General features: G+C 30.6%; 2 protein-coding genes across 5 annotated transcripts; one reads left to right on the top strand and one right to left on the bottom strand.

Moving 5' to 3' along the window:
- Window positions 1-1,206: 1,206 nt before the first annotated feature.
- On the bottom strand, window positions 1,207-5,368 carry LOC106067541 (putative peptidyl-tRNA hydrolase PTRHD1). The gene is made up of 2 exons (XM_013226728.2): window positions 5,148-5,368; window positions 1,207-2,894 (listed from the first exon to the last, which is right to left on the bottom strand). The coding sequence occupies exons 1-2, from the start codon at window positions 5,340-5,342 to the stop codon at window positions 2,724-2,726; spliced, it is 366 nt and encodes a 121-aa protein (XP_013082182.1). The 5' UTR covers window positions 5,343-5,368; the 3' UTR covers window positions 1,207-2,723.
- Window positions 5,369-5,473: 105 nt separating this feature from the next.
- Window positions 5,474-17,689, top strand: LOC106067538 (uncharacterized). 4 transcript variants are annotated; one of them, XM_056015419.1, is made up of 5 exons: window positions 5,628-9,948; window positions 10,957-11,357; window positions 12,853-12,961; window positions 13,466-13,697; window positions 17,488-17,689. In XM_056015419.1, the coding sequence occupies exon 1, from the start codon at window positions 6,180-6,182 to the stop codon at window positions 8,238-8,240; it is 2,061 nt and encodes a 686-aa protein (XP_055871394.1). In that variant the 5' UTR covers window positions 5,628-6,179; the 3' UTR covers window positions 8,241-9,948; window positions 10,957-11,357; window positions 12,853-12,961; window positions 13,466-13,697; window positions 17,488-17,689. The 4 variants fall into 4 exon arrangements, 3 of the variants coding, with proteins under 3 accessions (XP_055871394.1, XP_055871393.1, XP_055871395.1); XM_056015420.1 differs by having other exon boundaries at window positions 9,802-9,948; XR_008775572.1 differs by lacking the exon at window positions 5,628-9,948 and adding an exon at window positions 5,474-5,615 and having other exon boundaries at window positions 13,466-17,689.
- Window positions 17,690-18,103: the final 414 nt, after the last annotated feature.

The raw sequence follows: 18,103 nt of genomic DNA, 5'->3' as shown, positions 1-18,103 counted from the left end.
ACATCGTCTGTTACCATGGGAACGACTCTTCGTAAATGAACTTGTATTTAATAGATGGCCTTTTTTTTTTTTTTTAAAAGAATTATTGATATTGTCATTTGTTAATAGATGTTTGAGATATTACAAAAAAAAAGGCAAACATTGAAGTCTTAGAAATAAAACAATAACTGAAAAAGTGTTATGATAAATATTGAAGTGTCAAAGTGACATTCTTCAAAAGTTACGTAGAAACGTGTTGACTTTTAGAATTAAAAAACAACTTGATATCTAGCTACTGCTCTTTGTGACTCACAAAAAATAGTTGATCAATATTTTCACTAAGGTTTACTGATTCTATATATTAGTAGTCAATATGATGCTAGCATTAGCTAAATCTTTATAGTAGGTTTAAAGCTTTAAGTTAGACAGTTAGAAGGAAATTTCTTTTATTATTGTTATTATTCTAGAAATTGCTTCGTAAGCGGAAATAAAATTTATTGTATTCTCTTTAGCAGTGTCCACTGAGAAATTTTCTGGTGATGTGATCCATGGCATGCTACCCTGCCTCATAGTGGCGCACAGATGGAAACGGCCGTAATAGGAAACGATTAGGCCAAATGGGTAGCGAAACAAGACTCCCGTGGGAGTGCCTAAGAGGGTGCGAGAGTAATACCATTGCACTGTGCGGGGTTGTAAAAGAGCTCTATCAATCCAGGCGCCGTTCCTCAAGGGGGCCTGGGTAATTGGCGAGCCCCGCACGTTTCCCTGGTATAGAGAAGGAAAATGGCAGAGATTCCCGGTGTGCTCGGTCTTCGGCCGCGTCTCTAGGCCCTCTTCTAAACAGAACATTCTGTTCAGTCAGGCCGGTGAGAGGGATCTCGCTCGCTTTTGCTGGCCTACAGTTGAGCTACTGTTTCAAGAGCCTATGGCTTAACTCTACCTGAAAGTTACAAATTGGTCATGTGGCAGATCTATAGCAGTACCATTCTCTGACAGTCAACGAGAATCTTCTTTGGGATGTTTAGAGCCTCGAATGTGTCTGCATGTCAGTTGTCACTATACTCTCGGTTGATATAACAAAGTGGAAGACGAAAGACATCCTCAACGACTGCAGGGTGCTCAGAAACACATTCGAAGATACTTCCATAGAATAGCCTTTATTTTTTAGCTTCCCTCTATAACAAATGCCAGCTATCCAAAAATAACCGAGTGGACCGTAAAAAAACCTGTGTACCAAATCCTTTAATTATATCTTATTACCGATAAATAGATTCTGAGCACATTTACAATATCTCCTATGAAAAAAAAAAAAAAAAATTCTTATCGTTTTCACTAGACATGTGGGAAGGGAAACAATCATTAATAAAAAATTGACTGACTCAGTAGCGTCCCCTGAGATGTTAACCCACTTATTTCAGGTGGTACCAGAAATATTGGAAAATGACTTGTAACATTATATTGCTTAAAGTTATTTAAATATTGATCTAAATTATATTTAACATTTCATCATGAGAGAACTTTTTTTTTCATTCTTTCATTTTTTCATGAAAAATTACTAAACATAAAATAATTGAAATAGTAATAACCTTTATAAAATGTTTCACCAAAATCATGTTGGCTCTAAAACAAAAATATTATATCAGTCCACAACATATATTCATATTCAATCTCCAGCATCATTTAAATTTAGGTTTTAAAAAAAAATTATACAAGGATTCATTTAAAAAATAAATAAAATTTAGCTAAAAATATGCCTTTAACTTTCATAACAAGCTTGTGGTCAAAAGGTGTCTTAAGTTACTAGCCACAATTACAAGGCAATAAATTTTGCCTGCACTTTCTATTAACAAGGGGTAGCAGTGGATGAGTGGTTAAGTGCTTCCAAACCTAGGGTTCTGGATTGCAATCTCGGTGAGGACTGGGATTTCGAAATTCAGGATTTTTAGGGCGCTCCTGAGTTTACCCAACCCTAATGAGTACCTGACTTTAGTTAAGGAAAGTAAAGCCTGTTGGTTGTTGTGCTGGCCACATGACACCCTCCTTGTTAACTGTTGGCCAAAGAAACATATGATCTTAACATCATTTGCCCTATCAATCGCAAGATCTGAAAGGGGAACTTTACTTTTTATCTAATAACAATCAAGTGAACAGGCATTAAGTAAAGTAAATCAAAATAAATTGCGGAATTGATAAATTGACATTTTTTTTGTTAAACTTGTTGATTATTGAATAAAATTTAAAGAACTACCAATCACCAAATTACTGTATTAATTTATTACAATTGTAAAGCACAAGAATAAAAATTATATGTGCTGAAGAAATACTCTAACCAAATTCAATTATCATAAATATGTTTTCTATTCTAGAAATTACTTCGACATATGACATATTCTTTCTTTTTTGAAATTGTGATATATTTATTTTTACAATCTATTTCACATTACGAAGTTTCCCATTCTAACATTGGTGCATAGGAATTTGAATAAAAAGACACAACTAAATAAATTACAATGATGAAAAGAACAAAATATATTCTTCACTTCTTAAAATTCTTACATTTCTTAAATTTCTTACATTCTGTGCTCTTCAAGTGCATCCATATTCATATTACAAATATAATTAATTAACAAATATAAATAATTATTTAGATTTCAAATCATACAGTCAAAACATGTATCAAGAATTACTAAATAAAAAAGTACACACTTGAAATAGAGTAAAAGAATTATCATAAAACTAACAGACTATTTGTATAATTTGAATGCCTTAAAATGTGATGAAACATCATTTTTTCTATATGGCTTAACAGCCAGGCAAGTGGGAATATTCTCAGGCTGTTCAATCCAAAGTTTGTGAATGATATTGTTCTTAATCAGGTTTTCAGCTAGCAAGTTCAGTGCATCAGCATCCTTGGCCTGAAAAGAAAAATATTTTCCAATATCAGCTATTTTTATTAAAATAAATGAAAAAAATGATAATTATTTCAGAAAAAGAAGAAAAAAAGAATTTATAAAATAAAGAACCTAAAGCTAAAAAAACAACAAGATTACATTTAATAAAAGGGATTTTACCAAACTTCTTTCCATTCAATGCATGGTTTAGGTACTGTAGGTAATTTTAAAGTTTATTAGCTGGATTTTTTTAATAATATAAGAAATATAAAGAGGAAGCTACAGTGCATAAAGTTTGAAACCTTAAACTAATGTTTGCATATAAAAGTATGGTTGAGTGTTTAGTGAAATATGTGCACCTGAATAATTAATAAAAATTAAACTAATCCTCATGGTCATCTCATGTATTCAAATTCAAAGATTAGAATTAACTTAGTGAAAAAAACAGAACATAAACCATTCATTACCACAAAAACATTAGCCAGGGAAAAAATTCTGATACTATATAATAAAAAGGTGGCAGGTTGAGAAATGCTGATGGCGACTTGGAATACATAGCAGAGTAAGCAGACTTCCACAGATACATGGAATTACTACTAGAATCTAATAGATCTACATCTTATTACTACTTTATATTTTTAGAATTTATTTAGATACTCCTCTTAGCTCTTTAGATGCTTAAATATTACTACACAATATGATAATTAATACTATAATATATGATAATTAATGATACTATAGTTAGCTAGACGAAAAAACCCAGAAGTGCAGATGTAAAAAATGACAGATAATTTAGTGTTTTTGTGGGGTTTTTTTCACACAGGTTGTACTTGGAAATTGATTATACTTTATGAATGAATGAACGAGGTTTTAAAGAAGTGTTAGCGACTACTTTAGATAATGGTCTATATGATGCTTAATGAGTAATTTCTTTTAAAGTTAATTACATTTTATAAATTGATTATGAAAAATACTCTTTTTTTTTGTTTTTAGCAATACAGAGGCCAGGAAATTCTTCAAGCAATAATTTTTTTCCCTGTTAGATATCATGCCTGGTCATAATTCTACCAAGTTTTATCGCGATATCTCTTATGTTTTGCTTACAAAGATGAAAAATACTGTTAACATTGAGTTCTATTGGAATTTACAGTTTTTGAGATAGTTTATGTAAAAAATTATTTGATAAAAAAAAAACAAACATGCCAGGCCTTGAAAAGCCTAATATTCTGAATATATCAATATACTTTTTTTTAATAAGAATACTTGCATATGCACATTTTTTTTATATTTTCAGATTATTTTGATCACAATTTCACAATTTTTAAATATTTTGTTATTTTCTGCCATCACAATGCCACCTTTTTGTCCACACCACACTGACATTTCTTGTAGCTCAGGCCCTGATAATTTGTTAAATTTCTTTCAATATTTACATTCTAACAAGTGAAATTCATAAATACTAATGAAATCAGCTTTAGCTATACATTTACTACTAATACTAGATCTACTGTTAAATTTAATATTTAATAAGTAGATCAATCATCTACGAACCTCAACTTTAAACTTTTGACCTGGGGTGTGTGTCTTGCCCAGCCAAGCCCTGCTTATCTATTGACTAACTCTCCTATCACTTCCATTGCACTCAATGTTAGGTCAAAATAACACACAAAAAAACATAAATTCTAACTATTAAAAATGCAGTCCTCTTAATATTCTTATCTAATCAAATACAGCTGTTACTTCAGTCATAATTTATGCATCATTGGAAAGATCTAATATTAAGTATTTTAATCTTATCTTATATAATACAGACGTTACTTCAAAAAAGAAGATGATTACGTCCTACGCGTCATGCATTTGGTCATGCAAATTAACCAATGACTTAAATTCTGCCAAGTCACAGGTTTTCCATGCTCTAATAGCACTAGCTAGGTAAGAAGGAGTATTTGTACAAATTTGTCCTAGCATATGGGACGAGGAATGTGCCTTTATCTTTGCGTCTTTCAGAGTATTTTATTAAATTTTGTTTTTGTATTTGAAGATTATGGTTCAGTGTTTTATGTATAATTGCTACTTACTTTACTTTGTAAAAAAAAAATGTTTTTACAAAGATATTTTTTATTTCTACTCTCTAGATAATAGTACTAGTAGATAGTACCAGATCTATACTGACTATTATCTATAGTATAAAACTATAATAATAATAATAATATTACTAATATTAAAATTAAGACAATTTTATTAATTTTTTTTGTTTAAGTTTAAAGTTTAACCAACCTCTAAAATAATTTTGTGCATTCGATCCAAATCACTTAGATATTCTTGTGTGACATCGTCTTTATAGTTTTGATGAATGACTGCTGTACATGCATGGCAAGCTTGAGCTATAAGTGCACCTGTAGGCCATTTTAAAACAGAAGCAAGATCTCCTCTAACTACTACGTATTGTACTATGGAGTTGGCAGCCGCCATTTATAAATAAAAGTTTTTCTTTCCCTTATTTTTAAGAAGAGCATTAAAGGGTCCTTGCCTATATATAAATATATTAATATTTTTTGAGCTTCTATTTTTCGAAAATAAAACAAGTATTAGATTTAATTACATATACTAGAACTACTTTATAACATTTGAACGCTAGCACTAGATCTATAATTATAGATATATAGATATAGATCTATATATAATATGAAATTACAGAGTTTGGCTGTTACGTGCTCTTGGCAAGATGGCTGCTCCCTGTTTACTGTAAATAATCAGAGATGAGTTAAATTTTTCGTTTTGTTGTATTAAATCAAACCAAATTCATTAAAAAAGCTATTTAACTAATAAACTAATATCTTTAAATTATATATTTAACTTAATTCAGCATTTTTTCTACTAATTAATTCAAATTAACAATTCTTAGCTTAGGACTTTTTTGTCTCACTAATCCTTAATAATCCTTATAATTTATTAGATCTAGATCTAGTCTATATTTATTATTATATCCTTAGATTTTAGATCTAGTCTGTCTAGTGTTAGACTTAGACTTTAATTAAGGCTTTAGATCTACTAATCATCTACTAATACTACTAATAATAACTAATAGTAATATTCTATGTAGTTAGTTATACACGTAAATATATTGATCTAGAATTAGATCTAGAATCTAGATCTAGTCTAGGTCCACATTTTGAATTTAATAAACCATTTGATTTGATTTAATTGTCATTGTAAACTAGCTTTCACTTTAGATTTAGACTTAACTTAGGCATTGTAAACCTTAAACTAGATTTAGACTAGACTAAACTAAAATCAAGAGCAGTCATCATGAAATTGCTCTGGCTATTTATCCTAATAATCACCAAATGCACACTAGCTGAACACAGAACTAGATCTACCTTTGTCAACACTAAACTTAAAAAGGAAACAACAGTCATAATCAATCATCACACTTTAGAACAATGCAACTTCAAAAATAACCTAACATACACATCTATAACATTAAAGAAGATTACCCATCACAAATGGAAGTTCTCAATCAGACACAGCAGAAATAAATACCTATCACTGTTAATATTAATGGCAGGAGATGTAGAGTCAAATCCAGGGCCTAGATCTAAAGATAGATGCAACATCTGCAAAAAAATATGCACCCTGAAACAGAAAGCCATTCAATGTGACACCTGCGATGAATGGTACCATGCATCATGTCTCCATATGAATACACCTGTGTATTATGCCTTAGGCAACAAAGACGCATCATGGCACTGTGTACCGTGTGGGTTACCTCAGTTTACATCAGGACTGTTTGATTCCTTTGATGTGGACACTTCTAACCCATACAACATCCTAAACACCATCCCGAACCAAACTCACCAACCACTAGCCAGATCCACTCCTGTTAAACCTAAATCTACTAAAATTAATACAACAGCCTCACTAAACAAACCTACTAAAGAAGTAATACCAAAATACCTTAAAACCTTAGTTATAAATTTTCAAAGCATTAGGAACAAAACAGCAGACTTAGAAATTTTATTAGAATGTGAGAAACCAGACATAATTGCAGGAACAGAAACTTGGCTGCATCCTGAAATTTATAATGCAGAAATTTTCAATAGTAATTATGAAATTTTTAGAAAAGATAGGGCTGATAATCATGGAGGAGTTCTTTTAGCAATAAAAAACACTCTTATAGCAGAAGAAATTACCTTACCTAACTCAAAAAATGTAGAATCAACATTTTGTAAAATTAATACCACCTCAACATCCCTAATAATAGGCAGCATTTACAGACCACCAAATTCTAGTTTAGAATACATGCAGGAACTATGTAATCAGATTACTACACTTAAAGAGACAAATAAAAATGCAGTTTTTTGGATTATGGGTGATTTCAACCTACCTGATATAAATTGGAAAACACTAACCATAGATAAACACCAAAACCTTAAGGATATAAATGAGCTTTTCATAGAAACTTTACACAACCTAAGTTTAGATCAAATCATTAAAAAGCCAACTAGATTAAACAACACATTAGATCTCTTCTTAACCAACAGACCTGGATTAGTAGTTGATTATGAAATTATCCCTGGTCTATCAGACCATGAGATCATAAAAATACACAGTCAGATAAAAGCAGTAGCCAATACAAAACCCAAAAGAAAAATCTTACTCTGGAATAAATGTAACCTAACACAACTACACCAAGCTGCACTAAACTTTCAACAAACATTCTTATTAGAAAAAGACATTAACCAACCAGTCGATGACCTCTGGAATTTCATTAAAAACCATCTTAAAAGCATAATAGAAAATCATATACCAACTAAATACACATCAAACAAAATAAATAAATGCTGGTTTAATAATAGACTAAAGAAGCTTTGTAAACAGAAGGAAAACCTCTATAGAAAATTTAAAGAAACTAATGCAGAAAGAGTTTACAAAAAGTATATAAAAATTAAACACTTAACCCAAAAAGTAAGCAGACAGCTGCAGAGTGAATACATAAACAATGTAATATCTAAAGATAACAACAAAAACCTATGGTCATACATTAAGTCTAAGAAAATGGAAACAACAGGCGTAGCGCCATTAAAAGATGAACATAACATAATACATAATGATAATGAAACTAAAGCAAACATTCTAAACAAATACTTTGCATCAGCATTCTCAGCCCCAGGAGACAAAGACATATTACTGAATTTGAACCAAGTAGACAACATAGAAGATATAGTAGTACAAGAAAATGGAATTCAAAAACTATTAGCCAACACCAAACCAAATAAAGCTTCTGGACCTGATGGTATTCCAGCTAGATTACTCAAAGAACTAAGTAATGAGCTAGCCCCAGTGTTCAAAATACTCTTTCAGGCTTAACCAGGGCAGAGTACCAAAGGACTGGAAAGAAGCTAATATCACCCCCCTATTTAAAAAAGGAGAAAAATCTGACCCAGGGAACTACAGACCAGTATCACTTACCAGCATCACATGTAAAATCCTAGAACACATATGTAGCAACATCATAAACCACTTAGACAAACATAATGTCCTCACACCATACCAACATGGCTTTAGGAAATATAGATCATGTGAAACACAACTAATAGGACTAATTGATGATTTTTCAAAAGGTTTAGATAATAGTGAACAAATAGATGCTATCTTACTAGATTTTTCTAAGGCTTTTGACAAAGTTCACCACCATAGTTTGCTTAAAAAATTAAAATATTTCGGCATTAATGGTCCACTGCATCAGTGGATTAAAGACTTTCTGATAGGGAGAGAACAAACTGTAATAATAAATGGCTCTAAATCAACACCGATAACAGTAAACTGAGGTGTACCTCAAGGTACAGTCTTGGGTCCACTACTATTTTTAATTTACATAAATGATTTACCAAATTGCATTAGTTCAGGAACAAAAGTCAGATTATTTGCAGACGATTGCATAATATATAGAACAATAAAAACAACACAAGACACAGATATTTTACAAAGAGAATTAGATGAATTACAGAAATGGGAATCAAATTGGAGCATGTCTTTCCACCCAGAAAAATGTCAGTTGTTAAGAGTAACAAAAAAACTAAAACAAATTAATTCCACTTATCTTATTCATGGCAAACCAGTATCACAGACTAAAAACGCAAAATACCTAGGTGTTATAATAAATGAAAAACTATCATGGAATCCACATATTGATGAAACTACAAAAAAATCAAACAAAGCATTAGGATTTATTAAAAGAAATTTCTATAAATCAAATAAGAACATAAAACTAAAATGTTACTTAACCTTGGTTAGGCCAATAATAGAATATGCATCCTCCGTTTGGGACCCCTCAACTCAAGAAAACATTAAGAAACTGGAACAGACACAAAATAGAGCAGTGAGATTCATAACAAACGAATATTCACATTTGACTAGAGTAACACCTTTAGTAAAATCACTAAATTTAGAAAGCCTTCAGGACAGAAGGCTCAAAAGTAAAGTAGCAATCATACATAAAACACTGAACCATAATCTTCAAATACAAAAACAAAATTTAATAAAATACTCTGAAAGACACAAAGATAAAGGCACATTCCTCGTCCCATATGCTAGGACAAATTTGTACAAATACTCCTTCTTCCCTAGTGCTATTAGAGCATGGAATGGGTTGCCTGAGCTAGCCAGGAAAACCAGTGACTTGGCAGAATTTAAGTCATTGGTTAATATGCATGACTAAATGCATGACGCGTAGGACGTAATCATCTTCTTTTTTGAAGTAACGTCTGTATTATATAAGATAAGATAAGTTTTGTGTATTTTAAGTTTAAGTTATTTATATTAGATATTAAATTCTGTGAAACATTCTAAATTTAGAATCTAAATATAATGGAATCAAAACTTTTTATGTGTCGGTGATACACTGACATATATATTTTCATTTCATTTTCGTATACACAAATATTTTCCGGAAATAGATCTAGATTAGTCTATTAGATGTCAATGTTGTCATAGACTCGAATCAGAAAAAAAACGTTTAAGTTTAAGTAGACTGAATCTATAGAGATCTAGATTTATAGTCTATATAGATCTAAAGGTTAATAACTTTCATGACAATGTTACCGTTATGCCATTCATTCGCTATATGATATTTTTATTATTATTATTATAGTTTAATGTTTAATATTATCTCTCATCTAAAAATACTAAAATAGGACATTAATTATGATTATTTAAATTATTATCATTTATAGTATTATAGGTATAAGTATAACAGTATAAGTATAGACTATACTATATTGACTATAACTATAATAATAATACTATATTAGACCTATATAATTATATAGATCTATAATTTAATAATTTATATATATTATATAATATATCATTATTAGATTCTAGATATATGATATCTAGAGGAATTATAATTATTAGTCTAGATAGATTCTAAATTTCTATATCATATATCAGTTATATATCTAGATCTAGAATCTAATAATGATATTATATTATATAATATATATAAATTATTAAATTATAGATCTATATAATTATATAATATAGTATTATAGTCAATATAGTCTATACCTATATAATAGTATAGAGACGAGTGACTAGACTTTTAGACTAAATCTAGCTATTTTCTAGCTTAACTAGCTAGATTATTTCTATAGTAATTTAGTAGTAACTAGATCTAGTTAGATCTAGAATTCTAGAGTAGATGATATTATAATTTAGTATAATACTAATAGATTGTCTTCTCATCTATGATCTAATCTAGGTTCTAGAGATCTAGGTCTAGACTAAAGTAGATCTGTGAATGATCTAGATCTATAATATAATATACACAGTATTATACTGATCTATAGTACTATATCTATACATTCCTGTCATTGTCATATTCTTATTTTAATTATCATTAAATTTTCATAATCACATCTCTTCACTTCAAATCACATGTATTGATATATTCAACTTGAGTAGAGTAGTACAGATCTAGAGTGTAGATTTAATATACAGTGTATAGATCTAAATCTAAATGGAGTAAATAACTAATTTAAATCTAGTATTACATTCAATATTCTCTGTCTCTACACTACAGGAATATTAGCAGTATGATGAAAGACAACTCCTCTTTTTCCAAACTGACATGATCAGAGTCATCACAATTGATTTTGAAAAAAAAAAGTCTGTCTGTAATTTTATTAATAAATTTGACATTTTTCACATTTAAAAAATGGAAACAGTTTCATCTAATCAAAATCTCTCTCACCTGAGCTCAAAGTCAGACAAATCAAAATCACACAAAGCTAGACATTGTTCAAAAACAAAAACTAGAAAGCCAAAAAAAGTGAACTCCTTATCTGAAGGGAAGAACATTGGATTTGATTCAAATACTGCGAAATGGAAATTAATGCTTTCCCCAAATCATCAAAGTCAGAATGATCATGCTTCAAGCTGTTGTTCCAGCGTGATTGAGGAATGGAAATTCAGCTCTCTTATGTAATACAATTGTTTGTTACTTTGCTTTACTTTCTATATTGTTAAGGCTACTTTGGTTTTGTAATGACCTTATGGAAACTGATTGGTGATGTACTAAGCTGCCATTTTGTGAGTGAGTTCAAATCCTGATGGAGGCTGGGTTTTTTAATTGACAATTTTCCAATCTCTGTGAGCTCATTCAACTTTACTAGAGAATTTTGGGAACGTAAATAAGTGGTTGGTCATTTCCTGTATAGATGGCATAACTTCATCAGTTATTGGAATTAGGTGAAGCGTTATATTGATTGCCCTTGTCTTTAAAAATGTTGCTGCTGTTTAAGTATTAGTTAATTAGTTCATTTGACATTACAATTATAATTGTTTTGATATAAATTCAAAAGGTGTTGACAGTAGTGTCTACACATTTATGTGCTATCTTATGGTACATTGACCAACTGCATTGATTTCCCATTATATGTCTGGTATCTGTTTGAGCTATAAAAACTTCAGAACGTTTTAATATCCCAGAATTCAATCTCAGTACCTTTGGCAGCTAAGAACTTTACCATAGAGTTAAAGAATTTAACAATAATTTTCAGATATATTAATTTATGGTTAATCCAAAAAAATATTCTATAAATATTCAATCCAGTCATTCTTATTTAACTTATGTCCTCCTTCAGTCTTGAAATGATGAAAGCCTGGGCATTAGGTATGGTCAAAACAATTAGCCCTACAGAGCATTCCCCCTCCACTTCCCCCAATGGATCTGTTGTGTTCATCACAGGTTCTGCCAATGTGTAGCCATGTGTACACCAAGCTGCCTAAAGCTCACAAGCTCCTTATTTTTACTCAGGCTTGACTCCTGAATCCCTTACCGTCTTTGGGTATAGCCGCATGTCAGCAGAGGTTCAGATTCAGAGATTTCCTTCTCCTATGTGGATAGCCAGCCAAAGCTAACGAGCCCCTCATACCCGAAGTTTACTGGATTAGGTGCCAGTTGCTCACCTTTTCCCCATTTCTGTCGGTGATAATAGTTCCACTGGACCTAATATGTGAGTCACACTTGATAGATAGCCTGGAGTTTGACTGGATTTCGAGAGGCTATTTGACATGCATGTCATTCTAAGCATTGTTTAGGTCATGGAGTGTTTATATCCATTACCACTTCCACATTGTACACACACTCCACAGTCTTTCACAATGTGACACAAGGGATTGAGGCTGGTGACATTAGAGATCTTATAAGTCATTATATGTAATGCATATATTAGAAGCTTTTAGATAATACATGATAATAGTTGATAAAAGATAAATGGGTTCTATTCAACATAAAAAGTGCTAGAAAAAAATAATTCTTTCATATGAAATCATCATCCTCAGTACGTTATATTTTGATAACACCAACATTCTGAGCAGCAAAGATATTAATAAGTGTTATATAATGTCCTAACGCACATTTTTTATCTCTTCTATTTTTCAATGTATCTTTAATTTTTTTTTGTATTTGTTACAGACTAGCCTGGGGCAGAGAGAGAATATTTCATATACTGGGATTACTTAGTCTTATGATTTGTGCAATATTATTCACCTTACAGGCCTACATGGCTTTTAGGTCCTATCAGGTATGTTTTAGAAGACACTGAAAAAATAATTTCCTATATTAGTCAACTCATCATTATTTTACCTATAAATAAAGAAAATTTGTTTCATTAATTTAAAAAATATCAACAATCTGGTGCTTTAAAGTGTTGATGTATAAAAAGTAACTTGTATACGTTGGGGTTTCTTGTCCATAAATAGCCTTTTTTTTTTTACAAAGCTTATATCAACTGTCTGGTAAAAAGTTTGTACATGTTATTTCTCCTACACCCAATCTCGGATCTATTTGAAATTTTGCACAATTATTTCTAGTACCTGACTAAACAAGAATCAATTAGTTATTGGTAATTAATTATTTTTTTAGGTATTTAACAGGGGAAAGAAATTATTTCTTGTTGTAGAATTTGTATTTAACAATTCATTATATTTTCCAATATGTTAAAAAACATTAGTATTAATTTGTGCAATAATTGAAAACAATGTTACGTTTGAGTGTACATATTAAGTTTTTCTTTATTATTGTTCAGATCATGCATCAGTTGAACGTGAAAAAGCATGTACCAGAGATGTTGTACCAGTTTTACTTTGACAGTCATGACTGGCATATCAACCTTGACAAAGTGGACTTAAAAGCCAATACCACCATATTTATTCATTAATGTTGACCACAGGACACTAGGTTTAATCAACCCACCCAAGGCTAACGCCAAAGGAATGAAGTTATGGTCACATAAGTAGTACACCATTGAACAAACACAGGTGTGACTATTTGTTAAGTACATACAGTCACACACTGTACATTCTCATACAGACTCCTATAATAAAAGCCCAGGATAGAATGGAATGTAAAATGTGTGTATCTATTAACTAGTCATTTTCCACATGTAAGTTTAATATAACTAGTTTGAATTTAAACAAAAGAATGTTCAATCTGTAAACAAGTAAATAGGTTTAAATTGTAATCATTTGATATACTATTGTTTAAACATCTTCAAATAAGAAATTAGGAATACTTCTTACACTTTATTATTTTAAAAGCTATTACTAATACAGGTGTTGGCCCCCCAAAATTAAAGTTTTCTTAATTCCCAATTACCTTTATAGTTGGTGACAACTAATATAAAAACAAATAGTGATAGATGTGAACATAGCATTAGATCATGGCCATCACGTAAGAAAAAAAATCAGAATGCACAAAGTTGTTTTTTTATCTATTTTCAAAATCTTCATAAAACATCAAAATACTTTAATTGAAACATTTCATTATTCAAAATATTTTTATTCCAGCCGAATTTATAACTCAAAAACCACATTGACACCCTTTTACATCATTTTGTTAAAAGCTAGAAATGATCTTTGATGACCTTTTTACTATTTTATTGGCCATCATTAATTGCACACAACATAGTCCCTTTGCCAGTAAATGGATAGGCTTTTATAGAAAACATTTAGTTGTTTATTATACATTGTTACCAGTTTGGATTCTTATACTTATCCCATCTTGTGCTCTTGGTAATATAAAATGAAATGTATATATACAACAAAAGTGTTATTTAGCAGGTAATAGACCAAGGCTGAGGTAATATTGTATCCAGCACTGAATGTATTGATAGACTGTGATTTCTAATTATAATTTATTGCTTTAAAAATAATAAATATATTTTTTTTAAATAATAGATATAATACGGTTATTTACCGTACTTTTTGTTTTGTAAATTTGATACATTATTAGTCATATTGCACCAACCTTTTGCATCTTTGATTTCAAGAGATGTTTTAGAAAGGTAACTCAGATCAATATGTGAAAAAATAAGTATTTAACAAATTAAATACTAGATATTAAAATAATAATAAATAATGGAATCATGACTTCTATTTAGGTAAGATTTTTGAGATTACAATCTAATAGATAAGCCTTATTAAAATGTTGGATTTTGAACTCGTGTGTTTGTAAGTGTTTAATTTATAGTTATAAAAAAAACTGTCTTAATTCATGGTTGATTGTCAGTTTTCTCTTGTTTTAAAATATATATATGTTACCCTTTAACTTTCAGTGTAAGTTTTGGTTATTCATATCTCATACATCACTTAATGTAATCAGCAGGTTCTGTTGATGTCATATTGTAAGTCTCTGAAGCATTGTAATCACACTTCTAAATTATCTATATAGAAAAAAAAAGAATATTTATGTCAATATAAAATTTAATGGCCTGTCAGCTATTTGAATATTATGAATGAAATGTAGAGTTTCGTTTTATGTATTATATGTAAGTGCATTTTTAATTTTTTTTTTTTTTTAAAAGATCTCGGGCTCAACCCAGTTGAGGGAATTAGTTCCTATGTTGACATACAAATGGTAAATTTGTGTCTATCCTCCCCCTTTTCTGTCTTTGGAAGTTTGCTGAAGAGGTTTACACACAAAAAAATACAATCATTGTTTATTGTGATTATTCTTAATTATTAAGTCTAAAACAAAACTGTAGAGTTCTTGATTCCTAAGCAAGAAATTTTCACCCCATTGGCCTTGGTTTTCATTACTAATGATTTCAGACTTGCATATTTGCCATTATTTGAGCCTAAAAAAAATACTGAAATTCTCAATAGAATGTGGTAGGTATGTGATTTAAATCATCCAATCAGTGGCCATAGCTTCCATGTTTTTAAAACGGAAACATCTATTCTCATTTTTACCAGGGCATTATAAGATGAGTACCCCTTACTGTCCTAGTCAATCAGAACTAATCAGCTCCTTTCCCATGGTATTAATATATCCTCTCATGTGGCTGAAAAGTACAACTCTTTATTGGCAGTGTCAGCAGCACAATGAAACTTAGCCATTAAGTATGGACGTAATCATTTTCTATTTTGAAGTATCGTCTATATTTGATAAGATAAGTAGTGGAGAATGTAACCTGAAAATAGGGTGTTGTCACTCAGTTATATGTCTTGGCTTTCAAACTTGGAGAGGCGGTCATGAGTTCAAAGACTGGTACTTTGAACTTCAGTCCGGCTAATGGTTTAATCCATGAAAGTATTTCTTCTTTTCGACTGTGCCAGACTTTCTGAATTCTATTTTAAGAGGTTTGGGAAGCCACTTGCCTTTTACTATATGGTGACATACATGTCCTTGTGCTCAATCACAGGTTTTTGTCTAGGGATTTTGAAAGAGAAGATTTCAGGCTCTCAAGGGATTATGGGCACAATATGACCTGAATTGTGCCTATGTGCCAAAAATTCAAAACTAATCAGGATGAGCTCAAGCCCTTAATAAAATAGAGTTTGATAATGATGATAAGTCTACCCAATTCTAAAAGGTACCTGACTTACATGACACTCTTGTGAACTTATTGGCTTTATATTACATAAGTATGTAACAAAATTTACTTGTGATGTTCTATTCTGAGAACAGTGTACGTTGTCTTGTTGAAATGTTATATTACGATTTGACTGTGAATACTGTTGTCATTAATGAAATGTATTACATTCTAATTGTTACAAATGATGTATTTTAGAATAGATGTTTTATTAAAGTGCAGTTGTACTATTGATTTAGGGGGGAGAAAATTCTCTATTTCTTCCTGCCCCTACCCGCACACACATCATCAATTATTCTTGCGTTTATAATAAAATATGTTGATGCATGGAAGAAAAAAAATTTTTACAGGGACTATAACAGCTAGAACTCTGGAACTCAAATCAAAAGTAAATCTTGTTTAACCCACTTAAATAAAACCAGCATTAAAATTCATGTTTCCATGTTCATAGGTAGCACTACTCATAGCACTAAAGATACTTTAGAGAACAAAATACATTCCTTATGGCCTGTAATAGTTTATTTATCCATTCTTTAAAAGGACCACTTTCATCTTCCAGTTAGGATAGTGGTGATTGAAGCTGTACAGTACCACCTTGTAGACAGTAACATGAGATCAGTTTGTGTATCTAAATTCTGCTCTTTATACTTTAGAACAAATGATGAGTTAACATTTTTTTTTGTGTAAAATCTCAGTTGCTAGGTGTTTAAAGTTTCTCTTTAAAGATTTTGAATTTATTATTTTTAAAATAGTTTAAGCAAAATTCTTAACACTATATCTATTGCAAAACATAATACATATGTAAAACATATTGTTTATATTTTTTGTATGTATATGGAATGTATTGTAAAATCCTCACTCATATTTATATAGCTAAGCAAGAAAGGCCTGTGCACATTCAAGAAATAACCCCTTTGCCCTTTATTGCAATGAGTCTCTCTGGACTGTCCTCTCGATGGTCTTGGACTTGAACCCTGCCCGCTGTCTTGTGTGAGGTGTAATAATCTTCATTTCTGAAGGAACATTCAAAAAATGTAAAACAAAAGAATCGAGTGACTTCAGTGACCTACCATAGTTACTTTATTTGCCGACACACCACTATTGTCACAGTGCACCCAAACCTGAAACTTTTCTGCTAAATAACTTGCTACAGTTTTTTTTAATTCTCTGCCTATTTAACCAAAGTGACCCATCACTTGATGCTTTATAAAATGGTTTCAAAAATAATTTCACAGAAGACCTTCAGATACTCACCTCATGTTTGCTGACAATAATGAGACACAAACTTATAAGGTGTGAGAGAAAGTGCTATCTCATGATGTGAAGGTAAATTCAAATAGCGTTTTGTGTTGCTGTGACTTGGTTTATCTATTACAGCTCTATTGAGAACAATGCTATTGTTTTTTTTACTCTTATACTTTGGTTTCAGTGTATATGGATTTTTTTTTTTCTTGTGTATACATTGTTGCATACAGAAAAACATTATTTTTTTTTTTGGTGATATAATCCTTTCATTTTAAAGGTTTAAAAAAATAAAATAAAATATTTTAAAATAAATATATTTTTTTAATCAGTCTTTTAAAATTTAAGTGATGTCAGATTAAGTGAGTCTATTTAAAAGTCTGGGCCTAGACCTCAATTTAATTGAGGATGTGAACTCTGAAAATCTGTTCGGCTGCTGACATTTTGGACTCATTGAAAGTAAAACAGGTCTCACCGCATTATTTGTTTATCTCATAATATTTAATTACCTTACAAAAAAAAATATAATTCTCTTTAGGACATGCATTTGTTACAAAAATGGAAAACCTAAGAGATACACATGCATGTTACCAAAAAAAGGAACTGGAA

This window comes from Biomphalaria glabrata, chromosome 17 (assembly GCF_947242115.1).
Source record: "Biomphalaria glabrata chromosome 17, xgBioGlab47.1, whole genome shotgun sequence".
NCBI classification, from domain to species: Eukaryota; Metazoa; Mollusca; class Gastropoda; family Planorbidae; genus Biomphalaria; species Biomphalaria glabrata.
This window is presented reverse-complemented; position numbering and strand designations above follow the sequence as displayed.